The following is a 21,188-nucleotide window of genomic DNA, read 5'->3' on the forward strand; positions in this document are numbered from 1 at the left end:
CATACCAAATATCTTTTTCAACATTCATTTGAAGGGTTTTGGTGCATTTATGTAGTTTACAAGTAGCATTCGTGTTCTAATATCATTAGAAGTCTATTTTTTTCCTCTCTCCCCTGATTACTGGAATGAAATTTTCACAATGCTGTGGAGATCTTCTCCATTCATTCCTAAGAGGTGGTTTAGCGAGTTCAACACAGTTGTTGGTATTCCCTCATCGTTTCTATAATCTGTAAAATAATAAAAATTCAATCTATCAATAGTAAATCCACTTTGATGTGGTCTAACTATATTGCTTCTCACTTATTTTAACCGACGTTGAAAAGGCGCTGTCGGTTTTACTTTTATACAGACTCTTAAAAAATAAAGAATATTCTTGTTAGGATAATATGAACTTTTTAAAGTATACATTTTAAAAATGGAAAGAGCAACAATTTTCTTTTTGTTTTTAAAATTTTTGTTATTACATTGTTTTCTTTTAATATAATATTTTGAGTAAGTTAATTTTTAGGCGAAATCTTTAAGGTGTATTCAAATAATATTAAATTTATAACTGTTACGATATAAATATATAATGTGATTAGCGTTATTATTCAAATAAAATAATTCTTTTTAATCTTAAAAAAATGATAAGGTGAATGCATTATGATTAACAGAAGTAACTAAAGTGCACGTTTTCAAGGCATAGCCTGCTTAACTAATTGTGTTGACCTAGAAAAAAAGTAAAAAATTATTATTCAGAACTGAATTCATACAATTTGGACAAACTTACAATATCATCAATTTTGAGAATTGAACGAATTGTCTCAGTAGCTAAAGCTATTGCAGAAGTGCTAACCAACAATGGCTGCAAAACATGCTCCTCTACCATATCTGTGATAGCACCTTTGCGTACATTTATGCCAGCATTCTTGTCACCCTGAGCATGGCGGTTTCTCAACTCTGTAACAGTGGCAATTGGATTTAGGCCAGCATTCTCAGCCAAAGTTGATGGAACAATTTCAAGTGCATCAGCAAAAGCACGGAAACAATATGCGTCAACACCTTCAACAGTTTGTGCATGATTGGCAAGTTGAAGTGCCATTTCGATTTCAGGTGCACCACCACCAGCAATGCGTGCACGTTTTCTAACCAAACAACGCACAACACAAAGTGCATCATGCAACGAACGTGCTGCTTCCTCCAATACTAGTTTATTTGAACCGCGGCAAATAATAGAAACTGTACGACCTGGGTTTTGTATTCCAGTCACTTTGACAAATTTACTGCTGCCACAAGGAACTTCCTCAACGAGTTCAGCATTTACAAGATTCTCAGCGACAAAATGATCAAGTGAGGCTATGGGACGGCAATTCAAAGTTTTACAAACAAAAGGTATCATCTCACGCTCAATATCCTTTACAACTACACATTTGATTTTGTCGAGGAAATGTTGTGCCAAATCGGAAACAGCATCTCTAAAAATATATAATAATATGTATGCAATTTTATACTCAGTAAATAATATATTCTCTTTATTGCAACTTATATAAAAAAGGATGAGAACATGTTAAAAAAGAAATACTAATTTTCAATTTTGCGATACCACACTTAGAATTCAATACCAATTATTTTAAAAATGAATGTTTCCAAAAATTGTGTCGAATTCATACATATGAACAGATAATGTAAACCTAGCGGTCTCAGATTGTATTTTATTAATATTTTAAGAAGCTATCTAATAACCTTTAAAAATATATATTGGAATATATATGCCTATATAGTTTCATTAACGAAATCTTACAACTATTGTTTAACGATATATCTTGTGGAATATTTAATCGGATCGAATAAAAATGTCCTCCAATGTAAGCTGTACTTATAAAAATTAATTTTTAAACTAGCTTCACAACATAAACAGAAATTTCACAGCGTTTTAGATTGGACTCACCTCAAGATTGATTTCTGTACAAGTAGTACATTACAACCAGTTTTCTTAATTTGCTTAACAATATTCAAAATATAAGCACGTTCCTCCTTGAGTACGCGATCCATAGCTGCATAATCCGTTACAATAACACTGTGATCCATCTATCAAAAAAATTTGATTATATTTCCCCAACTTCGTGAGCATATAACAGTACAACTTACATCAGTTTTTGGAGCTGAAATACAAAATTGTATTAAACCAATTTTAGCTTTCTCGACGCGTTTGGGTGCATTTGTGCCTGAGGTACGTTGAGTGAATACCAAACCATTAACCATTGTAGTATCTTCAATGGTGCCACCTAAACTTTGTATGACTTTGATATTCTTCAAATCCACTGCATTTTCTTTGCCAGGTTCAGTAACCCACATTACAGCATCAACGGCAATAGGAGCCAATAGATTACTATGTTGAGAGACTACCTTCGAATTTAGCGAAGTAGATGCACTCTGAATCATTGTATCTCGATCAGTCAACTCAACCGGACTTGACATATCAGTGAGTATATCAATAGCTTTTTTGGCACATCTTTGGAATGACTCAGATACAGCTGTTGGATGTAAACCTTTATGTAATAACTTTTCACAGGCATCAAGTAATGCACCAGCAATGACAACAACTGATGTGGTTCCATCACCAGCTTCGACATCCTGTGCGCGTGAAAGTTCTACCAACATCTTTGCGGCTGGGTGCAATACTTTCATTTGCTTTAGAATTGTGGCACCGTCATTGGTAATTGAAACTTCACCATTACCAGCTTGTATCATCTTATCCATACCACGTGGACCCAAACTAGTGCGAATAGCATCACAAACGGCTAAAGATGAAAATTAATAAAATTATTAAGATTCCGAGCATAATTTATTATTAATATTATTTAACTTATTGATAATATCAAAATTATATAATCTCAACTCAAAAATTGCTCCGGATCGGAAAAATATTTAACGTAAAAATCGGCACAAATATTTTCACAACAAATTATATTGTAGAAGATGAAAATACAAAATATTTAATACTTTTGTCCTAAACCGGCAAAAGCTGGAAATGTTGGTTTATATGGTTATTCAAATAAGCATATACATTGACCAACTAAATGTATATATATTCTACAAAGACCCCACTCACAATTCACAGACCAAATTATTTATTTCATTTGTTTATTACTTAAGGATAATAAATAAAATCTAAAGGCTATAATCTTAGCAACGTTCTTTAATATGGCCCAGTACCGTATACCACAGTTTATGTACTTTATAAAACTGCATAAGATTTATTCAAAATGCGATAGTTTTGTTCCCAAAATTTATCTCTAAAATACAGTGAAAACTCTACTACACACACCCTCGGGCAAATTTCTTTACATATTATAATATTTGAAGATCCATTTTAAATATTTAAGATTGCACTGTGGCCTGTATCTTGAACCCACTCGTCGTGTATACACCAGAGCGCGTGACATGGATTTTACATGTCACGCATGAACATGATTGATTACTTATTTGTATATTATTGTATAGCAGCATTTGTGAGCGTAATATAAATTTCAAATTCCTATATATCTGTGTATGCGCAATATAGTAAACAACTTCATATGTTTACTCAACATCTAGGCGTATCATTCAAGGAAAAAGAACCCAAAAACAGTGAAAATGTGGACCATATTTTATTTTTTAATAAAAACGTAATGTTTTTTTAATAGAACCATTAAAATATAAAAAAATAATTGTGAGTTTTGTAATTCAACGAGTGTAACGTCCAGGAGATCCTAGTACACGAATAGTGTTCGCCCATCTCTAGAACAGATAACCAAGTGTGGCGTACACTTCAATTTGAAGATTTCACTTTCATATATAAGTTTGAGAATCAACTAAGCGATACAATGATCTATGCCATAAGCATAAATAGTGACAAATAGTTTTTGTTTATGGAATTACTACTTGGAGTACACAATACCTACAATGTATGGTCATGGTTCTCCGCCTGAGACCCAAGTTGAAATTCAATTGAAATTCCCATCCACCCTATATCCACTCCTCCTCCTTTATTCCCACTCCACTTCCCCAGTCACTACCCATTCTCATCCCAACCCATGTATTCGCCTTGTAAACCTTACATATTATCTACTTTGCAGATACCACCGAATTACTACAACAACAACTCATGGTCATGTTATGTAGAATGTCATGGTCATGCCAAATGTAAATAGGACTTCGTTTTCAATTGAAATTTTATCATTAAGAGAAACAAAATTTTAATAAACTAACGTGTCCCATCTCAGCATTATGAAGAATACTAATAATGTATAGAGAATCAACCTAATAAAAGTAGACTTAGCACAGGGAAACGTTTTTTAAGTTCGCAACGAGGTGAATATAATCTTAATTACGTTGCAACTATGTAACTTAAAGTATTCAAAGTAGTTACTTTGATTTAGTTAAATCACAATATTTATACCTCTTTAGACTAAATATATTTAGGTCCAACCAAAAAGAATCAATGTGGTAGTTATAGTATGAATTTAACAATTATTGTTTGACTATCTGCATACTATGTCGTCATGGTCATGACCAGACAGAAGGTATAAAAGACCATTCGTGAGGACTGACTGCAAAATAAGGCCCTTAAGCTGCAAAATGGCACTCCACATGGATTCTTCGTACATGCTATTTATAATATGTTAAATAATTGTTATAACACAAAAATTTTCTAGCGCGGAATGTTATTGGTGTAGCCTCTATGCAAGAGCAAGAAGTCAGATTAAGTTGTTGTCAGAGTTCGTATTTGCGTACCCATGAGCGGCTTGATTCGGATCACTCTGCTCACAGATCATGAGCCGGCAAGAAGCTCTTTACATACAATAGCACACGTTCACGAGCGAACCCACATATGGTACTTTAGTACCAAAATTGCTACTGCTTTTTCCATATGGCACTCTGGTACTCGTTCATAGAAAATGGTACTTTTTTGAAGCGTGAATTTTATTGTAAATATTATTAGAATATCCAATTAAATTTATTTATAGATGCAATTATGCACTATGAAACTAATATAATATTATGTATTGATTTAGTAATATTGAAGCTGCGAAAGGTAAAAGAAAATTTCGATAAGACTGAATTTTAAGACCATATATAATATTATGATATGCAAAGAACTATTTGATAAAAAAGATATGCACTATGTATGGTCAGTAAAAAATAGTCCGATTATTTAAATAATAAAATTGTTATGAATAAAAAGACTTGTACTGTTGTATATCTTCTTTACAATTTATGTATATTGTATTTTCTTATTAAAGATAATAGAACAAAATTGAATCTTGTTTGTAGAAATTGCACCTTTTTAAACCAATTTTGGTACAGAAAAAAATTTTCAAGTGGTAACCGTGAATGGGCTCACGCTCGTGAGCAAGTGTACGAGCTAAGGCTCATGAGACCTCATGCGTTGCTTACAATGTGGTGCATGCTAAAAAATTGAAAAAATATAGCATTGTTGTTGTCTTCATTGCACAATTTAGCACGTGCCATTATTTATTTGAATTTTGTGCGTTTACTTAATTAATCGTTTTATATTAATTCAAGCGTTTTAAATTATATTACATTGTGTTTCGCAAAATTTGGAAATAAAAAAATAAACATTTTAAACTTTAATATGAATGTAATAAAATAATTTGCTATGCGAAAAACCATGTATTATTGTTTCATTATATTTTTTTAATATAAATAGTAATAAGCTAAGGGCTATGTTATGCAAAGTGTCTCGGGCACGACATCAGTGCAATTGTTGTTGTTTTCAATACAAATTTTAAATTTGACAATGAGAGAAAAAACAATATGGCCATTCAAACTCCGGCATGAGAGCCGGTGTATTTGTGCCCCGGCACTAAGGCAAAACAGTGTTGCTTAGTAATAAATTTCAAAATTTGCGCCTTTTAGGAGCAAATTACTACAATTCTAATACGTTTTGGAGAAACAATGGCAGTAATCAACACAGCCTTTTTTTATAAATCGCTAATAATATAATTATTACACTTTCCGATTTTAAAGAAAGGCGTAAGTTCTGTTAACAATTATTATAAGATAATATAATAACAAATTAAAAGTAATACACAGCATCTATGAATTTTTTGTTGCTAGTTATTTTTGGTGGCAAATTGAAAGTGAGCATATCTACATTTCCTTTCAAATTAAGGCACAACCAAAAAGTATCAAAACACTATAAAAATACAAAATTGGCAATACAAAAATACAAAATTGACAGTCTGCCTAACATGAATTTTCGGCAAAGCCCAAAAGAGCGAATTTTGCCGTGCCCGAGACACTCTGCATAACATGACCCTAAGTTAATTTCAAATTATAGGTATACGAATCCTGGTTGTTGCAGTCGAAAGAGATGAATTTCTTTTTGAGTTTCTGATCGCACACTGTTAACAAGTAGCACCGTAACAGATACACGGTCGCTCTTAAAACCAGACATAATGGTCAATATAGACAACAAGAGATCACAAATTGCAATGTTAGAAAAGACAGACAGGCAGACAAACGAGGTAGAAATGGATATCGTATTAAAAGTAAATAAATTTGGCAATTCTAAATCTATATAGCGTGGTATCTTAACGTGCCAGTATTTAATCTCAATTGGATTTTGGTGTGCGCAAGTGACTTGGGATGGGTGCCTCTGTCACCTAACCGAAATCCACAAATTTATTTTTTCCATTATTAAAATAATTTTTTTTTAGTTTTGACATTAGAGCGGGACGGACAGACAATGTAAAATTAAATTGATAAATAAAAATTTATTTTCCAGTTAAAATATATTTACTCCGACATTTGTTTTAAATTTTGGGTCCTAGAAAAATAGTCAAAATTCGCAACCAAATTAAATAAGAGCGATAAAACAAAACAAATAGTGGAAGGACTGCATGCCAGGTGAGTTTAATTTTAATATAATTTGCAATGGCTGCAAAAGTAGACGATACATATTTGCTGCATTGGTTGCACATGAGAAGTGCCTCCCTCACACAGTGTTTTTTCTATATCGAAATTGTGTTAAATTAACAAAATAATGACGCCACTGTTAAATTTCAAAAAAAAAAATTAAAAAATTTTGCATTTTTTACGAAAGATGTAATTTTTACAAACTATATGACTCATTTAAAAATTTTCACAAAATTTCGAATGTTCTAGACAAGAGACCGGCAATGCTTCGCTTGTAAACAACTGCAACTTTAATTTAAATTTTTTCATTTAAAGTCAATACAAATGCGAAATTTCTTTTTGTTTTTTCGTTTTTTTCAATGTAACATGTATGTAAGTTGTAATAGTTAATTACATTTTACAACATTTAATTAATATTTTTAAACATTTCTTACCTTTTGCTGCTTGTATATTGGACAAACGTACATCTGCCGGCTTTGACTTATCTTTAAAGGCCAAAACTTTAGGTTTCTTGTTTACGGCGACTGCTTTTGGGGCCATCATTAGTTCACTTAATTGATTATATTTAGTAAATTATAATATACGAAGTTTTTAAACACGATTTCCGCGGATTACAATTTACTAATAACTTAAATGAATAGCAATGAATTCACACAGCTTGACTGACACCACTTGATATGAGAATGTCAAAATACAGTGCTGCCAAACTCTTACTAATTTCCTCCAAACAATGTTTCCACTTTTTCTTAGAACGAATGAACGAAATATCCTAAACATGTACTATAGTAATGCCGAAATTGTTGAAATTTGTTTTTACCATCATTCATGCCGGAGTAGAGTTATTCAAGGATGACAGTTTTTTGAATCGATAATTTTTTTCCCTTTGCAGGAACTAACACCAACAATGTTTGCCAATATTTTAATAAATTTCTTTAATTAGTCAATAATAAAATTATTGATATAAACCATTGCAAAAGAAATGTTCTATTATTGTTAAAAACATAACATCAGTCAAGTACACTTTTATTCTAATTTCATTAAACCACTGATAAAAAGATATGATTTTGTTTTGATAATCTTCATTTATATGTTAACATGAGGATAACACGGAACTATGTTTTGTATAATAAAAATATCTAGAGTTTTTTAAACAGTGTATATAAAAGACTCGTTGAGATTGATACGCCAAGATTAGATTAGATTATTATTCGATTATTTTTATATAATCATCTGTTCCTTGTTGTTGTGGTCAATTCAGCGAAATTTCACATTGTCTTTTTTACGTTTTAGGATTTCATTAGACATTGAAAATGGGATATAAATAAGTAATGTGTATATTTTTATTTCGCGTAGGTCCATTTTACCTACTTACTTTTGGTGGTTTTAAATGTTTATTTGTAAAACGAAACTTAATATTAAAAATGTCGTATCATTCGGTGAAATTAATATTTTTTGTGATGCCATTTGCACTACACTGCAAATAACCATATAACCACATAATTTTTAAACAAGAGTACGGATCGCGTATTATATTGGTTGTCTTAAAAAGAAAATGCAAAAATAATAGCATAACATAAATAAAATTCAGTAAAACTATAATTTTTAAAGGGTTAATATATAGTTAACAAGAATAAAATTGAATATTCTACTTCTTGATATATGACACGTTTGCAATTTTAGTTATATGATAAATTATATGATTAATTTAAATGATATTAAAATTTTACGAATATTTGAATTTTTCACTGTTTTCACCAAAGTATTTGCACACAACAAACTAATCAGATTACGTATTTTGGGTCGTTCAAGCAACTGATTAACATCAAAATGTTAAATTTTTTTATATGAAGTTTTTGAATCAACTAAGCAACTAATCAGTTGCCTGAATACCCGTAATATATACTGCTAAATAAATTGGTATATATCTGATGATTAGTCATTTTTAGAATATGAAAAAAATTATGTATGGAGTTTTGCACATTTGCTTAAAATTATGAAAATTTTGATACAACATATTTGTATTTATTTTTTTTGCTATTATATAAAACATATTTCGGATTTCATTTTTATATAACATAAATATCTTAGTTAAAATATAAAACAATTATGTTTAATAAATAGCTCTTAATGTGAACAATTTTAATATTGCATGAGCGATTATTATTTTATACTTTTGTTGAGAAAAATAAAACGTTAAAATAGACCAAATAATTTATTACACATTAGTTATGGTATAAATATCTTATTATTATTTTATATGTAACACTTCAACAAGTGTCTCAATAATTACTTCGTGTTAGTTCATATGTTAAAAAAAGTAATATATATATTTGCTTGACATTCGTATTTGATATAGAAATGATAATTATTTGATATGCGACATTTCAATGACATAAAAATTTCCCTTTGCTTTTATATAAGAAAATTAAATCTTTTTGACAGAATGTTTGTAACTCTTTCTCTTCGCGGTGTTGATTCGAGTAGAGTTAGAATAAGTTGCTATGTGGTTTTGAGTTAAATTTAAAACAAATAAATTTTGTCAAAATTAACGTAGTGTTAAATTATTCGTTTTGTTAATATTAGCCTTTGATTACACAAATATCAACAAAAATTTTAAACTCTATTGCTGAAAAAAAGTAAGGTTAGTAAATTAAATATTTTCAAAAGAAAAATCGATTTAGCTTCTAAAAATATTATTTACATGAAAAAAAAAACCATTTGATTTGTCAGAAGATTTAGTCAAAAATAAAAATTCATGGAAGTTACTGATTTTTTTGTTCCGACATTTTAAATTTTTGATATTAATCTTTATGTGCACGCTGCAATAAAAAGCGCGAACGCGTACGCGATAATTTAATAATATTTTGGAAGTTCTTGAAATGTTAATGATTATCTTTAAACATCAATAAAACGCAGATTTCAAAATGACGTATCGCTTTGGATCTATTAACTTGACGCGCTGGCAATTGGCTGTTTTACTTGGTACGCCGGTTCTGGTGGGCGTTGGTATATACTTTGTCAACAGAGCTAAGAGTTCTGATAAGAAGTCGCGCCGGCGCCTGACATCTTCAATTGAAACTGAAGATGATGCGTCTAATGCTGTAAGCTCTGAAAGTACTGATGCTAAAAATGAAGAACCGCATATGACACCTATCGAAGTGGCAAACAGTTTAAAGAACATGGGTAATGCTTGTTATCGCAAAGGTAAATATGATGAAGCTATTGCGTTTTATGAACAAGCAATAGCTAATTGCCCAGAAACGAATACCACCGACATGGCCATATTTTACCAAAATCGTGCTGCAGCTTATGAAATGCTTCAAAAATATGCTGATGTTAAAGAAGACTGTACTCATTCAATAGAGTACAACCCACGTTATGCTAAGGCCTATTTCCGTCGTGCGAAGGCATACGAGGCAACCAACCAATTACGTGACTGTCTTGATGACATCACTGCTACATGCATCCTTGAAATGTTCCAGAATAATAGCACTATTGTTTATGCTGATCGTATACTACAGCAAACTGGCAGAGAGGATGCAGAGAAAGCTATGGTGAATCGTGTTGCTATACTGCCTTCGCAGGGTTTTATTAACATATATTTGCGCTCATTTGTTAATGATCCAGTTCAAAACTTTGTTGTGCCATTATCTACAATGGCAGAAGATGCGGATGGTTTCTTGCGTGCAAGGATTGCTTTGGATAAAGAAGAGTATTACGACATCATACCTGCTTGTACAGAGGAAATTGAAAGATCTGAGTCAGAATCTCTATTCAAATCTGAAGCATTATTGTTGCGCGGTACGTTCCATCTCTTGTCCGGAAATTTCGAAGAGACCCACCAGGATTTTAATGAGATTATTAATAGTGGTGAGTAATATAAGCATTAATAAATAAATAAATAAATAAGACACAGTAGCTTCATTTTTTTAGGTTGGATAAGTGCTTTTTAGTTTTCAGTTTAATTTAACATATTTATTGACTGGTTGTGGATGCTCTTCAAATTATTTGAACATCAGTTAATAGGCCGTTATATGATTTGAATATATATAATTTAGAATATTATTGCGTTAAGACTATAAGGTGTTTTGCTTTTTTCACCACTAATAGTTCATATTTATCATTAATAGATATTCCTTAGTATTCATTTAGGTTGTACATCAAGAATTACTTATTAAAATTTATATTATTTTATTGAGTGTTTTGGTTTATTATAAATTTTAAACTATAATGGTACATGCAGTGGCGTAACTACAGGAAAGCGAATGGAAGCAACGCTTTCGGGCCCCCGAATTTAGGGGGCCCCATTATAAATTTATGTATTCATTGCATTTATTTTTAATAAATTCTCAAAAGTGGGACGAAACGTTTTTTTATTGGAATATCTCCATATTGCATTTTATAAAAGATACTTAAATTTTAAATTTAAAGTACATAATATGTATGTACTTCAAATAAAACGTTAAACCTATTTATAAAATAAAAAAATTTTTCTAAGAAAAATATGTGTCTTAAGCGAGAGTTTATATAGAAGCTATATCTAGATTTAAACCCATTTGAAAATAATTTTGTACGTTGTCTTATGCAAATATCAATACAGTATATACCAAATTCCATTCGAATACATTTATTAAAAACGGAGAAACCTCATATCCGATTGTTAAGTTTATATCGCACCTATAAGATATATTTCAATCAAATCAAATGGTGAACAGGGTACGCTCCCGAAAAGTATGTGTGTAAAATTTCTTTCGTAGAGTTCAAAAGCTGAGAGAGTAGTTTGAACTGAAAAAGTATATATATACTGTACTGATATATACTTAATGGTATTTCCGACGTTTCCTTTAATGCATTACGAAAATCTTGACAAACCTTATATACCGTTTTTACATTTTTTTCGTGTTAAGGGTATAAAAAGATGTTAGTAGGGGCAATTAGTTAGAATTTGCTTATAGGCCTAAAAATGTAGTTACGCCACTGAGTACGTGTAATGTAATGTAAGCACAGATAATGTACGAGTGTTTAAAAAATCAAAATTATTTGCAGTTCAATAAGTTTTCTGTTTTTGACTAAGTCTTATATTATAATTCTTCATGAAATATCAATAATAAAAAACTTACATTTTTTCAAATATAATCTGCACCATTTATATTCCCAAAGCATATAGCAATAACTAATAAGTATTGCTAATTTTCATTTTTAGGACGATAACCTCATGAAGAAATTCTAATTATATATAACATATTATCGCTACTTATTTATAAAATAAATTAAATTACATACTAACAATATCTTAATGTTATAGCAGCTACCCTTTTTTGAGTCGCCAGTCTATGGTAGTATCCTGGTGACAAGCGCTTCTGACCGTCTTAGTTGATAGTTAATTTGGAAACTTATACTTCACTTTTTCTGTAAAAGTTTAATGTCTAATAAGAAATTTTATATCCTACGATATAAAACATATCTTTGATAAGAAAAGGGTCTAATAGTGAAAAAATGATTAAATGTATACCGTTTTCATATTCATCATCAGGTCTAATTGAAAATCGTTAGTAAGTTAATTGTCTGCACAGTATTTTTAGACTGCGAGTATCAGGAATTTAAATATGATTAAAAAAATGTTTGTATTGTTTATGTTAAAGATAAACTCAAGTTTTATATATACCAATATATAAAGATGTACATAAGTATATAATTTATTTTTATTTCTTTTTTTATTCTGTATTAACAATGTTTCTTTTTGTTGCTTTCGTTAGATATTGCTGATATAGCAATCCGTCAATATGCATTTATTAGGCGTGCTTCATTGTTTATTCAATTGGAACAGAAAACTCTTGGTTTGGCCGATTATTTGCAAGCTGAGCAGCTAGATCCCAATAATCCTGATGTATATCATCAACGTGCCCAGGTGTATATATTAATGGATCAGTTGAGCGAGGCTCTTGTTGAATTCAAAAAAGCTGTTAAACTGGCACCAAATCATGGTATGGCATTAATTCAGAAGTGTTATGCTGAGTATAGACAGTCTTTACTCTCGCAAAATCATTTACGTCTTGCTACGGTCATTGATGATTTTAGAGTTGCTATTGAGAAGTTCCCAACATGCATTGAATGTTACAGTTTAATGGCTCAGGTTTTGACTGATCAGCAACAGTTTTTGCAAGCTGATGAGTATTATGCTAAAGCTCTTACATTGGCACCAAAACATGCATCGCTTTACGTACATCGTGGCATTTTGTATTTGCAATGGAAGGGCGATGTGGATAACGCAGTACAATTCATGAACCGTGCCATTGAAATAGACGATAAATGCGAATTGGCTTATGAGACTCTTGGTACTATTGAAGTTCAACGCGGTAATTTGACAAAAGCCATTGAGCTGTTCACCATGGCAACCAAATTGGCCAAGACTAAGGCTGAGATGTGTCATCTGTTTTCTCTTCGTAATGCAGCGATCGCTCAAGTAAATGTGACCACTAAGTTAGGTATTGATATGTCAACAATATCTACATTTGCTCAAATTAATAATCAATCATTCAATCCAGCACCAGTTAACAGTACAAACTAAATCCAAGACTCAAAAATTTTAATTTCACTCACTTTGACCCTTAACTGCTCTTGATAGTCAATTTAATTTGGATGGTATAGAACGAACATTTTGTATTTTATGTTTTACGCGAGTGTATCAAATATTTCTGCATAATTAAATGATAAAAATTTTAATGTCAAAATTATTTGCAAATCTATATATAAAATTCATTTAATACACGCTTCTATCTTTAGTTTTATAAAAATATGCGTGCATATGATTTTGTATATATATAGAATTGCAAATGGTGTACAAAAATCTTTAATCATAAATTGAAACAGTGATTATGTAGAAAATTATATATATGTCGGAATAAAAAAACTGTTCAAAATTAAATTGTATAAAATGAGCATTATAAATTAGCATTACATAAATAGCAATAATTAAAAATGTTCATACATCATACCAAAATTAATAAAACACCAGTCGAAGAGCTTTAATAATTTAATTATTTTAAATAATTTATAAAATGTTGATTTGTTTTAAATTGTTTTAGTTTTGATAAACTTTAAAAAATCGCATAACCTAGCCAAGTTAAGGAAGTGTTAAATAGTGTATAAATAATATAAATATATAATACTAATAAATAAAAAATTTTGAAATTTTATATACTTTTCAGTAAGCTAGATATATATAAAACATAAGTTATACTTTGATTAAAGAAGCCAGTGAATTGCTGGTTATTAGTATATATCTATATGTAAGATATATATTAATACTCAAGGAGACGATAACACCTCAATAAACTTTTTGTATTAGTGGTACAAACTCAATAATAATTGTGTTTCATTCAGGGGTGATCTGTTCAGCGAATAGGTGAATAGGTTAAAAACAATGGCACGTTCTGGTTCAATGTGGAAAAAAAAGTGTAAAGCAATTATTGAGAAATATTGTTGACAATAAATGTTTTGCGTAGGCTATAGTATAAATAAATACAAATCAAGCAAGAAATCAACAAATAAACAGCTGACAAATATGGTACGTTTTTAATTACTTTCATTTTTTAAAAACGCTTCCTATTTCACACTTTTTTTATTCAACCATATCCTAGCCCATATGAATTCGTATTCATAATTATTTTGTTGTTATTTATTTGATCTTCGAAATAGGTTATAATGATTATAAGTATTTATACGGAATTGATTTGATCTAATATATATTAAGACTGATTAATTAAATATAAATTTATTTATAAAAGAATTCAGATTTTTTAATAGATAAGAAAACAGGAAAAAACTTTATGATCACAACCAGCCAGCAACCCAGCCGGAACAATTGTTAAAGTTCTATTCATTCTACAATATTAAAGGTTCTTATAAAAGTTAATCATTTTAAGTTAATAATTTTAATTATAAAAGTTCACAAATTATTTAATATTTAAAAAAATATTAATATAAATATATTTGTAAAAGTTGTTGGCAAAAATTTATTGGTTTTCTTCCACAATTGGGTCCCAAATCTGTCGTTCGTTATATACCAAAAGTCCATATATAAAGGCTGAAATAAGTAGAGAAATAGACGCAGACCAAAAGATTAGATTCCAATTATCTTCCGGAAACTAAAAAAACATAAATATATGTATTCATTCATTTGATAAAAGTAAAATATTTAATTGTTGGGAAAATGAGGGAAAAGTACAGAAAGGTGTAGATGGGAAAATATAACTCAGAATAAGACATAAAAAAGATGCAAGAGATAATAGGATAAAAAGTGTTTATATGTGACAAGTAAGTGTTTGGCATTTAGATGCATTCTCAGTTGAGAACCTTGTTGTGATGCAAACGTAATCTCGAAAAAGACATTGCGTCCGTATGAAGGGCGTGTATTTCTTATCAATACTTGGCTCTCTGCTTACTACAATTAGTGTCAATTAGTACTTCTATTTCATACTATACGCAGATGGTTTTTATTGTAAACTACTGCTTTTAGTTAGATCTGAGGTTTATGTGTTTAATGTAGTTTTTTCAGAGTTAAAGAACAGTCGATATTTTAAAATACCAAAAGTGGGTTTGGGATATTCGTTTCTCTTGGTGGTATTTATTTTTACCCTTATTATATTTAATGTACTACAATTTATAATTTTGATTAACGCTTTATTTTTAGTAATTTAGAGATTATTGATTGTTGATGTTATCGCTTTGCGAAGAACACGCCTCTATATAGTAAGCTAAGAATATTTTTTTTTATATGAGATAAATTTTATAAAGTTGATGAATGATCACAACTGTTGAATGGCGCATATAATTGCCTTCTTCTTTATAATATGCGCTCTCCACGTAAATCCATTATCTAGTGTTAGACTAAAATATTTAGCTATGTTTGCGATATTTAGTCTGTTTTCTTTTCTTGGGAAAGGAATAATAAAGACGAATATATGGGTTAGAATGTAGTTTGATATTGGTAGTGAGAGTGGAGATGGCATTATTTAGGTGTGAGAATGAATTGGTGGATGGGTAGGATTAATATTGAATTAAACCAGGATCAAAACGGAGAAACTTAGCCACTTCTAAACGGCGGGTCCAAAGATCGATTGGACTTGAGCCGCAAGTAGCTGGTCTACCCTTTGCAGGTGTTAAGACCTTGTCATTTACTCTTCATTTTTTTTTTGGATTAAAGAGAAACTTAAATACATATAAATATATCTTTTTTAACATAACATTCATATTGTAGGTCAAATGTTGTCCGGTACTTATTTAGAGAAATTTTTCATAATTATTGAATGGTTTGCATTTAAATAAGTTTTAGTGAGATATACTGTAAAGTGGATTTATGTAAATAATAGGTCTGTTCCACGGGCTACTCGTAGTAACTTTGAGTAACACTATCTATACACAAGTGCGTTTCACCAGCAAATTTTTAAATGCGTTTTCCACCAGCAGTTTGTACTTAACTTATGTTTTATTTAAGTTTTACTACAAGTAGCTCGTGGAACAGACCTAATATGTATCAAGAAATTTTTTTGAATTTATTTGTACCTATGTATATTATGTACATAATATGTATATATGTTTGTGTATGTTACATCCCAGTAGTTCCTGCCGTAAGCACATAAAAAAGATATGCCTGAGCCTGACATCATGTTTATAAAAGAAAGTGAGAAGTCATCATACTAATAGAATGTACTGGTAATGTATCATGTAATGCGGCTCTCTAGCGAAAAAAACCCTTATTCTTTGTGAAATTAACCAAACGACAGATATTTTTTATCATATTTGGTGTTGTTGTATTCGTTTCTTTAAAATTATTCAAGCATGCTCAGTATTTGTATGCATTCAAGTGCGGGCCGTTTAATTTTTCGTTGCGTTTTGCTATTGTAATTTTTTTCAATTATTGTTAAATTTTTTAAAATAATATATTAATTATTATTTTTCGTTCGGTTTTTCATTCGCCATTCCAGTGTAAGTTAAACCAAAGAATCTATAGTGCAAAGAAATGCCACGCTCATACAAACGAAATACCCACTTTATTTTGCTGGTGGATTTATAATAAATCCACCCAACCTCATGCAACAATGTTCGATCGAGTCACAACTGGTATGATGTCCAGTTCAAACCTATATGTGAGTCGAGTAAGGCTGACAAAAGCCCGACTGCATACGTATTCAATCATACATGCAACCCTCTGTATTACATTATACGCATGTTTGTATGTTTGTTCGCTGTAAAATGTTCAAACGATCAAACAGCATTTCAGTGACGAAGTCAAAATTGTGTACATTTGATAAGTTTTTGAATTTAATAGCATATGAAACAAAATTACCTGTTTGATATTGTTATGAATTGTAGTGTAAAAACACATTATAAATTTATTTATGTCTCAAATCTGATTTTTTCCTTTTTCTGACTTTTCCAATTTTAACATTTCAATCCTTTGTAAATAGCATTCATGCGCTTCCTCAAACCAGGAAGCACTATTAGTGGTTTTAGTAACTTCTATACATTTTTTCAATATAATTTTTCTTACTTTTCTAAAATTTTTATTTTCTTTAAAATACTTTTCAAACACTTTTATATGAATCTTAAAAATATTTTTTAAAATAATCACAAAAACTCACCAAAAATTCAAACTATTAAGAAGTAGTTCCTTTTGAGGTAAAATATATGCACAAATGTGCAATAAAAACATACATATTAATATACTGCAGACTTAATGTCTCCAATATCACATTTGTACATACATAATGGTTTTTGTAGTGCATCATTTGTTGCAATAACAAAAATAATATATTCTATTACTCTTTACTCCTATGATATGGGCCTTTCCAGTACAAGAAGATAAAGCAACAAAGTGTATCGAAAAATTATTTGAGGGATTTCTTTACCATTCACTTCGCTACTAATCAATGTATATTAATAAAATAGACAAATAAAAACAAGAAAGGCAAAAGAAACAGGCGTATAAAAACAATTGTGGGTTGCAATGAGTTTGAACTGGACGTCATACCAGTTGTGACTCGATCGAACATTGTTCCATGAGGTTGGGTGGATTTATTATAAATCCACCAGCAAAATAAAGTGGGTATTTCGTTTGTATGAGCGTGGCACTTCTTTGTACTATAGATTCTTTGATAGCAGCATGACGGTCCCTACTGGGATATAAAGAGTAGTAAAATACGAAAAAAGTTTTACTTACCCCGTCATCAAAAGCGTTTGACGTGGTTATTGTGAAGAGTATAGCGAATTGACCAAAAGAATAAGTTATAGAAGAAAAAGTGCCTGTAAAATTTTGCGTAACATCTAAAGGAGTTAATATCAGGTTTATATAGCTAATGCCAAGCGATCCGTAACAGAGCAGTGTACTGACTTTAGTGTTCCGGTTAAATTTTGAGGCTCCAATCAAAAAAAGTGCAGCAAGAGAATTTGCTGATAAAAATTGTATTCATTTTAAATAAGAGAATATACCATTTGAATCCACATACCGATATATATGCTGTACGAACGAATATTATTAATGCTCTTAAATATTTTAAAAAGGCCCAAGTCAATAATCAAACAAGTTATTATTGAAATCAACCAAAAGCACCATAATGCTATTATGAAATCATGTTCGGTGCTTCTATCGACTGATTCCTTAAGTTTATCTAACTGAAGTAAGCCGTAAATGATAATTCCTATACTCCAAGCATATAAGAAAAGTGCAGTTATATAACCTTGAGTTTCACGATTCTTAAATATAGCTATCCATGGTATAATTAGTTTACGACGATATTTAGTAGTCTTTAGCTCATTAAGTAAATACTCCTTCTCCTTCTGTCGAATTGAGCGATGGGAATAAGGGTCGTTAGAGCAAAGAAAGTACTATTAATGAGGAAAAAATAAATCATAGTTATAAAAACATTTGTAAAATATTTGTATAATTACATATTGATAGATTTTATAATAATTAAGAATAGAAACACATACGGTGTGTTCTTTGCATATTTTCATTACTTACAAAGCTAAAAACCCACAATATTGCCAAAATTCCGATACAGTAAAATATTATTCCATATAAGTGGTTAAGGTGATTGGTTTGTATATTGATATAATAACCGAAGATCATAACTGCAATGTAGGCCCCCAGTGCAAGACCACAAAGTAAGCTACGCTCTTTCAGTGGACTCCAGTGCGCAAGTAAAGTATAACTAGCAGGTATCGCAATGCCAGTTGATACACCAGTCAAAAAACTTAATAAAAATAAGGATAAATAGCCCAGCATTGAAATGGCAAGCGGAGTAACGAGTAAAAATAATGCAGCAAAACTAACTGCTGTCATTAATACATACTTCCCGCCAAATTTGTCAGCGATAATACCACTGGGAATAGCGCTTATAATAAATCCACAAAAATATGCTAAAGTCGGTAGCCAGTAACTCAGTTTTCCATAAATACTAGTTGGAGAGAAAAGCTAAAAAAAAGATTTACATATATTAATATAAAAAATATTCAGAAAATGGATCCAAGATTTTGTACATTCAAGCGCACCTCATAAAATAGTTCAAACCTCCCTTCAGGTTCACAAATTCCTGAATATGTAATGGTACCATCATCTTTATAATATCGTAATTGTGCCTCGATTTCAACTAAACCTTTTAATAAAAACAGTAAAATGTTCGATAAGATGATAGCAAGAAATATCATTATAGACAGCACGATTCTTTGACGCATTGAGAAAACTAGTAAGGCACCCTCGTACTTTAAACAATGAGACTTAAAGACTCTATATGACTACTTCACACATCACTGTAACCTGTAAATAAATGGAAGGTTGTCAACAGTTATGTCTGTCGGTTCTGTGAAATGAACATTAGGTTAGATTGTTATGCCTTTATATAAATTTTAGAAAAATCAATCCCAAACTGTGCTCATATTTATTAATAAGCTAAATATACAATGGTAAAATAGTTGAAAAGTGTTTAATTCTGGATAACGAATTAACCTATAAAGGAAAGTCTTTTTTGATTATTCCTCGCTTAAATTCTAGTCCATGTTATAAATAAAATTTTTTTAAAATTTGACAGTTTAAATTTCAAGATTTATTGTTTACATTAAATAGATGTCATTGTTATTATTTACACTATCATGTACGTGAGATGAACTTGACGACAATGTGAACTGACTGTTCAGTTTACACTATCATGAACTGTCATGTAGAGAGAAATTTCCCAGTAGCAGAATACTCAAGGCCTTGTCAAAAAAAGGCCTTTTAAAAGCACTCCATCAGAAGGTGTAATGAAATTCACATGCCTTTTGTTAAAGTACTTTAAAAAGGCTTTTACTAAGAAGGCGTCACTAAAGGAGTTGATGCGCATTGCGTACACGCAAGCGGTGTTCAAATCATATTTGCATGTTTTGTTTTTAAGTATATCTGTTTTTTTTTCGTTTTGGCTTACCTTTGCTTTATTTCGTTGTAGTCTAGATTACTGTCTCTTCTTTGTTAAGTTAAATTATTGCAAGTTATGAAATTCTAACAAAATTAGTCCATTCGTGAATTCGAAAGTAAGCTGATCGCTAGTGAAATAATTTATAAATAGTGCTTATTAAAAGTAATAAAAATATATAAACTAATTAAATAATTAAATAAACTAATTAAAATAAATGAAAAGACAACTTAACTATAAATTGTAACGACATAAATTTTTACAATAAATTTTTGTGCTACATATTAGCTAGAAGAAGAAAAAAATAAAGTCTGTTCGTAAACTAACTACCACCGCTACACACCATATAGAGAAAATAACTCACATGAAGAAAATTGAAGCGGAGTTATCTAAAAAAATATGAAATTGAATTAAAATGTTTATTTAAAATATCATGGACATTACCTGCGATCCCCGATTCCAACGTGCCGCGGGCACCGATACATGTGCAGAATCTAAAAATATACGAAAAAAATTTAATTTGTTTGTTACAAATTTTATGAATGAAAACAAAAAAAAAAAAACTTGTAAAGAAATTCTAAACACAACAACACTGAACAGTTATTACCGAAAACACGTTTAATTATTAAACAAATATCTATTTAAAATATATATAAATAAAATAATACACAAAATAATTTAACACTCATGCTTGTACAATTTTAATTTTTATACACGTAAACAAAACAAACTACGACAATAACTAAGCACACCAACACTATTTTTTTTGATTATTTCTTTGTTTTCACATTTAGATTTGAATAATATTAAATTCACAAAATATATATGTATATTTCA

At 30.3% G+C, this 21,188-nt stretch overlaps 3 protein-coding genes across 8 annotated transcripts; 1 reads left to right on the forward strand and 2 right to left on the reverse strand.

Moving 5' to 3' along the window:
- Positions 1–448: 448 nt before the first annotated feature.
- LOC119662748 (T-complex protein 1 subunit delta) lies at positions 449–7,599 on the reverse strand. The gene is made up of 5 exons (XM_038072495.1): positions 7,338–7,599; positions 2,128–2,780; positions 1,928–2,067; positions 770–1,454; positions 449–708 (listed from the first exon to the last, which is right to left on the reverse strand). The coding sequence occupies exons 1-5, from the start codon at positions 7,444–7,446 to the stop codon at positions 691–693; spliced, it is 1,605 nt and encodes a 534-aa protein (XP_037928423.1). The 5' UTR covers positions 7,447–7,599; the 3' UTR covers positions 449–690.
- Positions 6,768–13,900, forward strand: LOC119662747 (mitochondrial import receptor subunit TOM70). Of its 3 annotated transcripts, XM_038072494.1 has the most exons (4): positions 6,769–6,894; positions 9,820–10,773; positions 12,660–13,388; positions 13,449–13,900. In XM_038072494.1, exons 1-4 carry the CDS (start codon positions 6,888–6,890, stop codon positions 13,469–13,471), a joined length of 1,713 nt encoding a protein of 570 aa, XP_037928422.1. In that variant the 5' UTR covers positions 6,769–6,887; the 3' UTR covers positions 13,472–13,900. The 3 variants fall into 3 exon arrangements, with proteins under 3 accessions (XP_037928420.1, XP_037928422.1, XP_037928421.1); XM_038072492.1 differs by having other exon boundaries at positions 6,768–6,894; positions 12,660–13,900; XM_038072493.1 differs by lacking the exon at positions 6,769–6,894 and adding an exon at positions 9,360–9,544 and having other exon boundaries at positions 12,660–13,900.
- Positions 13,901–14,911: 1,011 nt separating this feature from the next.
- On the reverse strand, positions 14,912–20,844 carry LOC119662194 (sialin-like). 4 transcript variants are annotated; one of them, XM_038071770.1, is made up of 8 exons: positions 20,716–20,844; positions 20,364–20,481; positions 19,456–19,720; positions 19,257–19,378; positions 18,926–19,157; positions 18,411–18,789; positions 18,125–18,354; positions 14,912–15,050 (listed from the first exon to the last, which is right to left on the reverse strand). In XM_038071770.1, exons 3-8 carry the CDS (start codon positions 19,636–19,638, stop codon positions 14,919–14,921), a joined length of 1,278 nt encoding a protein of 425 aa, XP_037927698.1. In that variant the 5' UTR covers positions 19,639–19,720; positions 20,364–20,481; positions 20,716–20,844; the 3' UTR covers positions 14,912–14,918. The 4 variants fall into 4 exon arrangements, with proteins under 4 accessions (XP_037927698.1, XP_037927696.1, XP_037927695.1 ...); XM_038071768.1 differs by having other exon boundaries at positions 18,926–19,378; positions 20,716–20,740; positions 20,796–20,840; XM_038071767.1 differs by having other exon boundaries at positions 18,926–19,378.
- Positions 20,845–21,188: the final 344 nt, after the last annotated feature.

This window comes from Teleopsis dalmanni, chromosome X, assembly GCF_002237135.1.
Source record: "Teleopsis dalmanni isolate 2A chromosome X, ASM223713v2, whole genome shotgun sequence".
Taxonomy (NCBI): domain Eukaryota; kingdom Metazoa; phylum Arthropoda; class Insecta; order Diptera; family Diopsidae; genus Teleopsis; species Teleopsis dalmanni.